General features: G+C 34.9%; 1 protein-coding gene across 2 annotated transcripts; it reads left to right on the top strand.

Annotated features, from left to right (window-relative positions):
- Positions 1-3,133: 3,133 nt before the first annotated feature.
- LOC127944805 (homeobox protein Hox-C6a) lies at positions 3,134-12,005 on the top strand. Of its 2 annotated transcripts, XM_052541079.1 has the most exons (3): positions 3,134-3,951; positions 9,560-9,787; positions 10,393-12,005. In XM_052541079.1, exons 1-3 carry the CDS (start codon positions 3,894-3,896, stop codon positions 10,692-10,694), a joined length of 588 nt encoding a protein of 195 aa, XP_052397039.1. In that variant the 5' UTR covers positions 3,134-3,893; the 3' UTR covers positions 10,695-12,005. The 2 variants fall into 2 exon arrangements, with proteins under 2 accessions (XP_052397039.1, XP_052397038.1); XM_052541078.1 differs by lacking the exon at positions 3,134-3,951 and having other exon boundaries at positions 5,560-9,787; positions 10,393-12,004.
- The last annotated feature ends 9 nt before the right edge of the window (positions 12,006-12,014 follow it).

Below are 12,014 nucleotides of genomic sequence, written 5' to 3'. Positions count from 1 at the left end.
CAGGCTTTTATCAAACAATTAGTTTCATTTTCTCTCATTTATTTAAATTTCCTTATTTTATACAATTACACCTCACGATACAATTACACCTCACGTTACAATTACAATCACGTGACAATGTATAGCCTACTTATAAAAATTCCAATGGAATATAATAATATCCAAAATAATATTTTTTTTATAAGTAGGCTTTGGTTTCTGTTGTTAATAGGCTTTACTCGAAGCACAATAACTGTAACGGACAGGTCGCAGGTCTCAGTCTTTATGGGAGACACTGAAGAAATATCCTTGTTCCACACCTGTGCTGATCTTCTATAACGGATTACTGATGAAGGTTACTAAAATCCTGTAAATAATGGCCGTGGAATACTTTTTTTTTTTTTTTACACATTTATATACATAAAAAGCAGAACTGAAATACTTGTCTAATGCAACTTTGAATGTTTACTGAAGGCAGATAAGAGGACAGATGAACTAGACTACTGGTAAATGTCATATTCAAAGACGAGACCACCAATAAGCAATATTTATTTACACTGCATCCTGCAATTATCAAACGAAAAAAGAAAATAAAAAAATTACAATGTGTTCCCTGTGAACAGGAGAAATAAAAATGTGTAAATACAAACATGCATTTAATCCATGTTCATTGTTATGTGTTGACATTTAAAATGTTCTTAAATGTATATTAAAATATTACCATCATCATGAAAATCCTGAATGGGCCTACCTTAAGTGCAAGTGTTGAAACGTGTCTCTTTTACAACTTTTAATGGCAGGTCATAACAGTAGACTAGTGCCCAATAAAGTAGACGCAATTAGGCGAGTCGATGATATCACAAATACTATAGGCTAATATAAACAGAATATGGATATAACAATAGAATATCAGAACTTATCTTTAATACCAAGATTTACTGGCCATTATAGGCAAAGCTTGCAACATGCCAAAACCACAGACAAATACTAAATTACGAAGAAATATTAAAATGATGTATCTTCAAAACATAAATCGATACGAATGATTAAAGTGTAGCTACATGTATGCGCTACAATGCGCTTAAGATATCGAAGCAGATGAGATCTGCGTATACTGATAGGCTACAATTCTTTTTTTATTTTTTATTTATTTGCACATTTTCTTGCATTTGTAAATGCACAGTATCCTGACTTAAACCTAAAAATTGGTAACCTGCAGTTGTTAGCGATTTCAACCTCATTTAACCCATAAATGTGTTTTATTTGAACAAATTAACGCATTGAGGTTGATTCAGTGATACCTAATAATATTTCGAACCAAATAAAACACCAAACATAGATGTTACCATTTTTAGGTTACCGTTTAGGGTGCAATTGTTTATTACACTACTTTTGTCGTTATGGTGTTGGATGTTCCGGTTGAAAAAAATAAAAATATAAAGAGGAAGAAGATATTTTTAGTTAAGCCATAGACCTTTTCAGGAAGTTCCTGCTGTAGTGACAATTGTAGTGGTCATTGTCCATCCGCCTTGCCTTTGTATTGCTCTGCTGTAACATTCCAAATGAGGCCTTTACTATACCTGCAGTAAACTTTATTGGTGGTGTAAACCCGACAGTGTCGCATCCGGGCAGACGTTTTTGCCTTTTGATTTCCGTGCAGTGCAGACAGGCTAGAACAAGACACAAGGAAAGCAACGTGGACGTGGGACTGCTTTAAGTGTATGTATGCATGTGTGCATATGTTTGTGTGAGTTATTTTTTTTACCTTTATAATAGTGGAAGTTTTCATATGTACACATATCTACTCTGTTTATGGCTGTGCCATCAAATTTGAAAAATACTAGTTAAATGGGATTAATTAAAGTGGCTCTTCAGTAAGATATCGTGCATGCTTTTTCGATATTCTTATATCAGTTTTTATTCTGTTTAAGTTTGTGGTATGAAACTAAAATGTATGTACTGAAATCAAGTAGTGAAAAGAAATTAATTTGAGGAGAAACTTACATGGCTTACATGGAAGTTCTGTCGATTGGTTTAGATATGAAATTGGTGTATTTTTGGCGTTTTGTTTTGCATTTGTTTGGCTCAGTTACAACTGTCTTTTTGCATGCATTTGCTTACATGTTACAATTACCTAATTAAATAATGTTTAAAGATATATTTAAATGCTGTCGACATGCAATTAATGATTTAATACAATTTAATAAACCAATCAAGATCATTTAACGAATTTCGTTTGTAGAAAACAAATAGCGTTAGCCACTAAAGAATAAGATAAGCCTCAGCAAAACAGTTCTTTTACTCACCTGCACCACAATTCAACACTGAAGTGCACATTTCTGAACTTTAAAATTGTCAGAAGTGTCAGTTCCAGAACTGTTAGTCAATATTTGACATTAATAGAGTTTTAAATAACATAATTGAACCAAGAATCATACATTTTTTCAAATGACAATGACTTAATAGAGCAGTGCTGTCTGACTAAGAGGCGTGTTTATTTAGCATTAATATTATTATTTGTTCAGTGCATATATTTGACAGCACATGAACAGTCAAACTTTTGCGGTTCTTAAAATAATGAAAAAATTATGTTAAAATAATTTTTGTAAATGCATAAATTTCAAAAGACTTTATGTAATGCTGAGCAACTATTTTAACCATATTTTGTTCTATTTTACAAGTGCCTCCTACACAATGAATGTCCAGTTGTAACGATTTAGTAATTTTGTGACATAAGATTTTGACAAAGTAAACGCATTAGTTAGTTCTCACTGATTAGATCTTTATGGCTAATTGTTTTGTTCTTACAAATGCTTATGCAACGTTGATGTGTTTATTTTAACTTTATCTTAAACAAGTGTCTATTATCAAAACTATCTGTATCCTAGTGATTCGGAGTCATGCTTGAATGTTCTCCAAACAGCTACAGACATAAACTAGACATAAACCAGCTTCTGCTAACAATCAGCCCAAAACAAAATCTCTAAGGGTCAAATGGGGTAAATAAGGAAACAGCCCTGTGGTTTAAATATATATATATTTGCTGTATTAGATTTTTTTTGTATTAAATTCATTTAATAACGAATATTTATTCTAATTATTTGTTTGTTCTGAGCAAAATTAAGTTGTGGGTAGGCTATACAAGGCAATGGGTGTTTACTTTTCATATTCATACATTCATGAGCTCATTGCCTTGTACAAGTTATAAACACACACCTAATACACTTTTTCCCTCCATTATAATTGCATTGTTTTACCATTTTCATAGTAGTCTACCCACTTTCGCAAAACGTTAATGCTATCATTAAGATTTTAATAGTATTAGACTAATAAATAGGTTTTTCATAATATATGACGAATATAGCCTAATACTGACTAATAAAAGGAAAAGGAAAATGGGAAATGCGATCTTTGAGAGAGGGTGAAACGTAACACATTCCTAGTTGTTTAGAGGGGGAATTTACAGCTAAGTAATAAAAGTTTACGACTGAATACACGCGGTCATTGGTTGCGTCAGACCACGTGGTACCCACTCTATGAACATGAACTTTGTGCTGTTGTCTTCCCCTGGATCTCCCCATCTTCCGACTTGCGAGCTCGCGGTGGTGTTGAAATGATCTTAGCACCAGACATTTTTCCCGTTTTCTGTTTAATCTAGCTCAGGCGGATTTTTTAAATGCTCTGTAACACCATCTTGTCTCGTCTGCTTCATCGCTAGCAATGACTGACGGTCCTCAGTCCTCAGACGTCGCCGCCTCCCCAGTCGCTTTTCTACCTATCTGATCCCCTAGAGGGGAAACAGCCCTGATAGCTGGAGCGTGAAGGATTAGAGTGCGTAAATATGATAATTTCTCCTCGAAAGATTATATTTTTCCTGAGCACAGGAGAATGAGATCCTGGTGCCGTTCCTTAGTATGATCCTGCTGCTATACACCAAGGAAACGTGCGTCACACAGACAACAGCGAACGCGGGTAAGTCAATGATTCTACGATCCTTAATGGCTTCTTACAGGCAAGCAGCTACACAATACCAACATTTGACAGTACTATATTCGAGTCAAAAATGGATGCGCACAAGAGTGGCATGCAATGTATGAACACGCACTTATATTGTGGCGTTTCCCTTAACACATATTGGTTGTGAACGCATCGCCTTGCTGACAAGTGACTTGCGTGTTGTTGCTTTCTGATTCTATTGTTGACTTTTATTTGTCACGGTGACAATGACTAGAATCGTTTTTAAGTTAAGTTGTCCAAACGAATGTGGTGATGAGCTTGTTCTCAAAAAATACAGTTGGTCAGGTTATGTGTTTAATTGTGTATATTTGATACGGGTAATAGTCTACTGGATACTCGAGCTTGCTGTATTATTTGCATTTGTTTAGGCTTCTATACATGACTTAATAGAAAAGCTTTATAAAAATGTGCAAATAGAAAACACTGATGTATTTGGGGCCTTTTACAAAAAACTGTGTTCAGCTCATTAAATGTTATGGCTTGAACTCATCAGGCTATGGGTATTCCATTGTTTATTCTAGATTATATTTTAGTATAATTCATGTCTATAAGTGATTGGAAAATGTTAATTATTTAGGCTTCTAGTGAGAAATTATCGAGTTATATTTTGAAAGACTTAAAAACTTGTATCCAGATTGATGTATTATGGTTGTGACCATTAATGACCAAAGAGTTGCATATGTTAACACAATCATTTACACTGGATCACCTACTCACATATTATTACATAGCAAACTCATTAAACGCTTTAATCATATCTTAATTTTCACAGAATCTCTCTCTCTCTCTCTCTCTCTCTCTCTCTCTCTCTATGTGTCTCTCTCTCTGTCTCTGTCTCTCTCTCTGAGTGTTCAATCATCCAGTGCTGTCGTTCAGTGAGGACTAAATCAAACAACACTGCCACCTTGTGCCTGCTCCATATGCAAGGCATTATACAGAGCCTAAAGTCAGGAACAGCAAATGTCCACATAAAATTCCGATTTTAATTTTCATGTGGCAATTTATCTGGTATTTGCTGGTGTAGCTATGTATGTAAAAAGTTCCTTTAATAGAGATAACACCATATATTTATGTCAAAAGTATAACTTTCTCACCATATAGATTAATATTAAATGAATATTATAAAATAAAAATTGATAGCCTGAATGCACTGTAAGTCGCTTTGGATAAAAGCGTCTGCTAAATGCATAAATTTAATATTAATATAGCCTACTAACTGGAAAAAATAAAAATAAAAATTCACAGTATTTTATTTTATGTGTGTATGGTGGCTTTAAGTAATTAATATTAATGATCAATTATAATTCATTTATAAAATGACAAAACAAATTAAAAAGACAATTACAGAAACACATACTGTTTTTAAAATTTGCTTTATTGTCATCTTATCTCATGGTAATGAAACAGTTCTGACAAACATGAAGCTTTAGATTTAATAGAGTTATGCAGGTTAATAGAATGAGATAGCATGTTAATAAAGTCCATTGGTACTCAGCTGAACCAAAAAAATAAAATAAAAAATAAATAGCTGCGATCTTCGGTCACGGGCCTCTTGAGATCCAGGTATGAGGCTGGAATGGGGGAAACAAAAAAAGACTGTCATTAATAAAACCAGTTATTATGTGGTGAAGACAAACATTTATTTTTTTATTTTTTTATGGAATTGTTAATATAATTATTTTTACTTGTTTGCTTATGTTTATTTGTGACATTAGAAGTGTGTTATGAACAGGGAATGTTTATAAAGAAAATTCGTCTCATTTAGAGCTGAGTTTGTGAACTAATTTTTTATTTTATTTTAATTTTTATCCTGAGTGTTCATTTATTAAGGCTGAATGCTTCTGTGTGGGCTCGCATATGGTTCGTCGATGTGCATATGCGTATTTGTGTGTAGGCTAAGTGAGGGACAAGAAAGCGGGTGGAGGGCGGGGTTGTTCTACTGTGAGTTTCCTCTTTGCCTCGGGATAATGAATGTCTTTTGTTTACCATTAAAAATGTGTCTATTTAACTAATCCTTATGTCTGTACCTATATAAAGTGTATAAGATTTATTCATTTGTGTATTACAGTTATTCTTAACGCTGATAGCAAAGTTTTAAACAGGTTTATGAAATTGACACATTTATTACCATCTGACTATCATTTGTGTAAACTTTGAGCCAGTCTCGTGTCTGCCACCGCTATTGAATTTGAATCATAGAAGGCATAATTCAGAATTGCCACGAAAATGAAAACAAATTCCAGGCGAACTTTCAATTCCAAACATTTCCTTTCAAGAACCGCAGGGCAATGTGAGTTCGCTCTACTTCAAAACATCTTATTCATGGAGGTCATTACGCGGCCACATAATTTCACAGAATTATCTTGTGCTAGTTAAAAACCAAAATGCCCCTTCGGGTCGTGTGTTGTTACAAGTGCTTAGCTGCACATGGAACTCTGTTTCAGCTGTCACGTTACTATTATGGATTATGCTTTTGCATAGATACATCGACATAGATGACAGGGTAGGAAAGTTGGGCTTGGATAAGAAAGCTAAAAGACTCATCGTTGGAATTTGCAATTGTGAATATCCGTTACAAATAAATAGGCCAATGATAACATTCATTTAACTGGAGAATGTGCAGACTAGGCCATTACCGAGCACGGTTAGGATGTGTATTGCTTGCTTTTTTCCTGCCTTAGATAATAATATCACGTAAATTAAGTAGTGGAAGTAAGTCCGATTTTGGCGCACATTAGTGCGTAGTTTCGTCGAGTGTAAACAGAATACAGGCCAAACGGGATGTCTATTTATTGCCTCTTCAAACGCTAAAACACAACCGTGCGATTTGTCTTAAGGGCTGCAATAAAACACTTAAAGCTCTTTCTCTCTAGTCACATCAACATACCAACTGCAGACTGAGTGTGGTGTGTTTTACTCGCGACTTCATTCACAAGACTGATGCTGTAAAATAGATCACATTATTAAAAATCTCCCCATCAAAGGCTTTTTTTTTTTGTTCAAAGTCGTTTGTGCAATATTGAACATCAAAGAGATGTCATATATAGATGCAACCCACAATTAGTATTTGATCTCAATTCCGCCAAACACGTCGAAGTGTCAATTTAATGATTTAAGAATAGATAATCTTTAATTAGTTTGCTTTCAGCATCGTACTTTCCTGTTTCCAAATATTTACAAGCTTAATGAAAACGTGTTAAAAAATTATTGCTGTGGAAAAAAAGGTTAATTACATTTCAAATATTTGAACTGGCAACTGTTCAATTTACTGTTTGCAATGCAACTGTTTTTCTTAAAATGGTGATGAAATATGTTAAAACGTGTGGACACGCTTTTCACGCAGGATTTTTTTTTATTACTGTTATATATTACTTTTATTAGTTTCCACATTATACATGGTGTTATACTATAAATTAAATCGTAGTAATATACGTTAAGGTCCACACTGCCGTACTGACTACTATAGGCTATATTTACTTTATTAATTTTGCGGCCTGTAATTAGTTTGTTTATTACTTTTATTGCATGATTATTTAATGAATTAATAGTATTATTATGAATATAACTAAAACTGCTACTTTTAGTATAAACTTCAATGAATTAACTTCGGAAGATAATTAATAATATTCATAAGCTCCAGTCGTAAACTGACGAAATAGCACTTACCAAATTGATGTTAGGATATACACTTAGTTGAGATTTGACTAGAAATTTGGTCCAAAATATGACAACCCTTTTAAAACATCAATCCTTGATATTGATTGATCCCTGTTTAAAGTAGGCTACTTTGGGATATAAAGAAATATTGTATGCATTTAATCAGTCTTTAAGCAGATTAGCCTGTTTTATAGCTGCTAAATGCCTTTTCTCACTGTCGGGCTGGAAGTAAATTTTACTGTTCTGTCAATCTCGTGTTTTGCGCACCTCTTTCTAAACCACTGTTTTTGGCCTCACACGTTCCGTCATGTGGCGTGCATTAAGGTCATGGAGCATACCGTAACCATTCGGTTAAAACTAGTTCTTTTCCCTCCACCGATTCTTTGAACATAATTTATAAATTGACAATTCCATTAATATAGTTGCAAATATTTAATAAAGCAGAACAGTTATATTTGTATTGTTCAACAGATTGTTGGCATATGATCACTGCACGAAATCCTGTAAAAAAAAAATACTTATAAATAGAATAAATACAGTCAATAATACATAAATTATGTAAAGAAGTCTTTTAGTATTATTTATATTCATAAACATTCTGAATACCCTAGAAAGTTAAATGCAAAAAAAAAAAAAAAAAAAAAAAATGTGCAGCTTTCAGTCCACAAGATAAGAGACTCACTGCACAGCCCCCATACATTCAAAGGGATAATTGCCTCAGTGCTGGAAGTCCTCAGTTGGTTTTGTGACTTTTATGGCACCAAGGCACGTTTGACGCATTCTTTAGTAAGATGCCCCTTCCCCCCTCCTTACTCACGTTCTTTTTACCATTGAAATTATCAATACATTACAAATGGGGACATCACCTTTGGTGACTGACAACAATGTCCTGAATATGTCTAATAATACGATATGAAATGCACACCAGCAAAGTTATTCACAATTTCTTGAATGAAATTGCGAAATGCATCTTAACATGGAGGGTTAACAATATATGCATAGATAACGAGTAAACAGGCATGTAGCAATTAGCCCTTGGTCATTTAAAAAAAAATGAGTGTATCATCTACCCAGTAGTTAGGTAAATGTAGTAATAAAGTTGTTGCTTCGAGAAGAAATAGCTACATATAGTTATGATTTAGAAGGCCTATTGTCATATTGTAAAATCTAAAAATATTTAGTTTGGTCTAAGTCAGCGACAATAATCAGCTGTAAACGCGATCTTACAGGTAATTGTTTTAATTGAAAAATAGCTCATGGTAAACCGCTTGATTATAATAGATTTACCGTTCCATTACACATCGAGAAATTTGTGATTAATGCACAAAAAGACATCTCATTGTTCGTGTGAGTGCCTATTCTGTGTTTTTGTGTGTGTTTACTTAAACATTATCAACTGAAGCCACAAGGATACGAAGCTACAAGCTCGGTATTCCTCCATACACAGCGCATTCAATTGGCTGAAAGTGGTCAGGTGACGCTGTCATATTGTCCTTCCATGAGCCAAGCCTTGGCTATAACACTTGCTTTGCGCGTCTTAACCGGAGACTGGAAATTAATATTATTGAAATCCTTCTGAAGTTCCTTTGAAAGGGAGTTAGGAAAGCAGGCAGGAGACGGGTGTATGTGACAGAAGAAAGCAGACCCCAAAGCACAAAGAAAGAACGTGAGAGATTAAGAGAGGGGAAATAAGATAGGAGGGTGAGTTGGTGAGAGGGCGATAGGAAAGGTATGAATTCGTACTTCGCGAACCCGTCGCTCTCGTGCCATTTATCTGGTGGGCAAGAGGTTTTGCCCAACATGCCACTGAACACGACCACATATGATTCAGTCAGACATTTTTCGTCTTATGGCACCACAGTAACCCAGAACCGGATTTATGCGTCCCCTTTCTATTCACCTCAAGATAACGTTGTGTTTGGATCAAGTCGAGGACCGTACGAGTATGGATCTAACGTGTTTCTTCAAGATAAGGATGTGCTTCCCAGTTGCAGGCAAACTAGTATGGGACTCAATGCGCAGAGCCACGTTGCCCAGGAGTACAACCTGGAACAAGCTCGTGCAGGAACACATGATCAGAAAGGGAACAACATTCAGATCTACCCGTGGATGCAGCGCATGAACTCGCACAGCGGTGAGTTTTTACTGCGACTTGGGACATACCCTGGTGGAATTGGTCTGTTTTACGATACGTCCTATCAACAGAGTAACTACATTTTATGGCCTCATAAACCACTACTAAATCATCACACTATAAAGCCCCCTTTTTCAGAGAGGGGAATCCCATTTGGCTACCTCCTTTTAATACTCAAGTTCCAGAATTATTTCAAAAACTTGTACAATAAGTGTGAGTGCGTTAGAAAAATATACAACAAAAACTACATTTTACATGAGCATGCACGACTACGTTAAAATGTAACAACTCTTCTGATGTAGCTACTGTTTGGAAAAAACTAGATGGCAAAGTTAGTTGAAAGAAATATTAAGAAATACTGAAAATCAAAATATTATGCTTCGCGTTGTTGTGTGATTGTAATATGGGTTAAATGCTGCGTAAATGCATTATTTTGCCACATTTTTATATCATATACGTTGTAAATTAATAATAATAAAACAAAATAATGCAAAAATTTGATTATTCCACCAGTATTTCAAACGTGTGTTTTAAATGGCATTTATAATTAAGAATTTCTCTATGTGTGATTTTTTTAAATTTATTTGCACTTTTCCCCACAACAGGAGTTGGGTACGGATCAGACAGAAGAAGAGGTCGCCAGATTTACTCCAGATACCAAACCTTGGAACTGGAAAAAGAATTTCACTTCAATCGATATCTAACCAGACGCAGACGCATCGAGATCGCCAACGCTCTGTGTCTAACCGAGCGTCAAATCAAAATCTGGTTCCAGAATCGGCGCATGAAATGGAAGAAAGAGACCAATCTAACATCTACTGTACCGGGAAGCGAATCAACGGGTACTCCTCAAGAGACCGAGAAGGAGACCGAGGAGGAAACCGAGGAAGTGAAAAAGAAAGATTAGGAAATCCATTTCTCGTTCTCGAACGCCTGTTAACTTCAACATAACTACCTAAACTCTGAGAATTTGCAAATATTAATGCATGGACTGTATACTCTGCTATTCCTTTGACTGCCCCCTCCTCCAACGATCTGAATAGACAAGCTCTACTACAACACCACGCCACTAACATGTACACACGTAGAAACAAATGGAGAGATTGAGAGAGAGAAACACACGTTATCCACCATAATGTAATTCACTTCTCTTTGTATTGAAAATAGCTCTGACTGGGTGGTGACAATGCCACTGATGAACTATTTGTGTGGGTCTAGTATCATGTCGCTATAGCTCGTAGAAATCACATTCGATGAAAATATTCTCGAATTTGATAAGTTAGCTACGTCTCCCCAACTATTAAACCTCTAAACAGAACCCTAAGCATTCCAGAAGTGAAGGAAACTTCTTATGTGCACATTCAATTTTTTGTGGATGCATATTTGTACAAATGAAACGAGCACTGACGGGATGAACTACACTACCTAAATACTTAATGCATTTTTTTTCTTCTGTTTTCTTAATTTAGCCTTTGCCTCGTCAGTGTTTTGCTGTTCAAAATGCCGCTGTACTGGCACATTAACTATTTGAGAGAAATTCAAAAAAATACATTTCATCATAGTTGTATGCATATAAACTTGTCTTAAAGTGAGAATCACACCCATATGAAAACAAACATATACCTTGTTACGCAATTATATTGTTTGTGTAAACTGTGTATTATTTAATAAACTTTTTGGAGAAAAAAAAAACATATTTTCTATTTTCTTCTTTTTGACTCCAACTTTGCGCTCTTCCCGTATCATCAATGGTTTCAGAATTGAGTAAAAAAAAGTTTGACGAACTTTTATTGAAGCCTACATATTTTTGTGAGTTTTTGATTGATTAAAATACAAATAACCAATTAAATACACGGATACATCGGAGTTGGTTTATTTTTTAATTGTACTCAATTTCCCCAAACTCCAATTATTTGAATAGACTAATGCACATAATTATTGTTAATATACCTAATTATTAACGTACGTGACTACTTCACAGGTTTCATTCAATAAATAAAGCATCGCTCATTTCATGATTTATTGACAAAAACCCTTCTAACCACCGCATAGTGGCATAACCCTGAATCGGTTGTTCGGCGATAAATAATCACATGTGGTTTTGGGATGCCTCTGCAACAAATGCACGTGCATTGACACAGTGTATAGGCTAGTCCTCCCGTGATTACAATAGACATAACTTCTCAAATTCTGAATAAAAAAGTAACATACACACAAAACAGTAAAA

The sequence above is a fragment of the Carassius gibelio genome, chromosome A23, assembly GCF_023724105.1.
Source record: "Carassius gibelio isolate Cgi1373 ecotype wild population from Czech Republic chromosome A23, carGib1.2-hapl.c, whole genome shotgun sequence".
NCBI lineage: Eukaryota > Metazoa > Chordata > Actinopteri > Cypriniformes > Cyprinidae > Carassius > Carassius gibelio.
This window is presented reverse-complemented; position numbering and strand designations above follow the sequence as displayed.

Excerpts from the sequence above, each read along its gene's own strand:
- LOC127944805 (XM_052541078.1), top strand. The coding sequence starts at position 9,385 with ATGAATTCGTACTTCGCGAACCCGTCGCTCTCGTGCCATTTATCTGGT. Across the intron at positions 9,788-10,392 it reads GCGCATGAACTCGCACAGCG|GAGTTGGGTACGGATCAGAC; the intron begins GTGAGTTTTTAC and ends TCCCCACAACAG.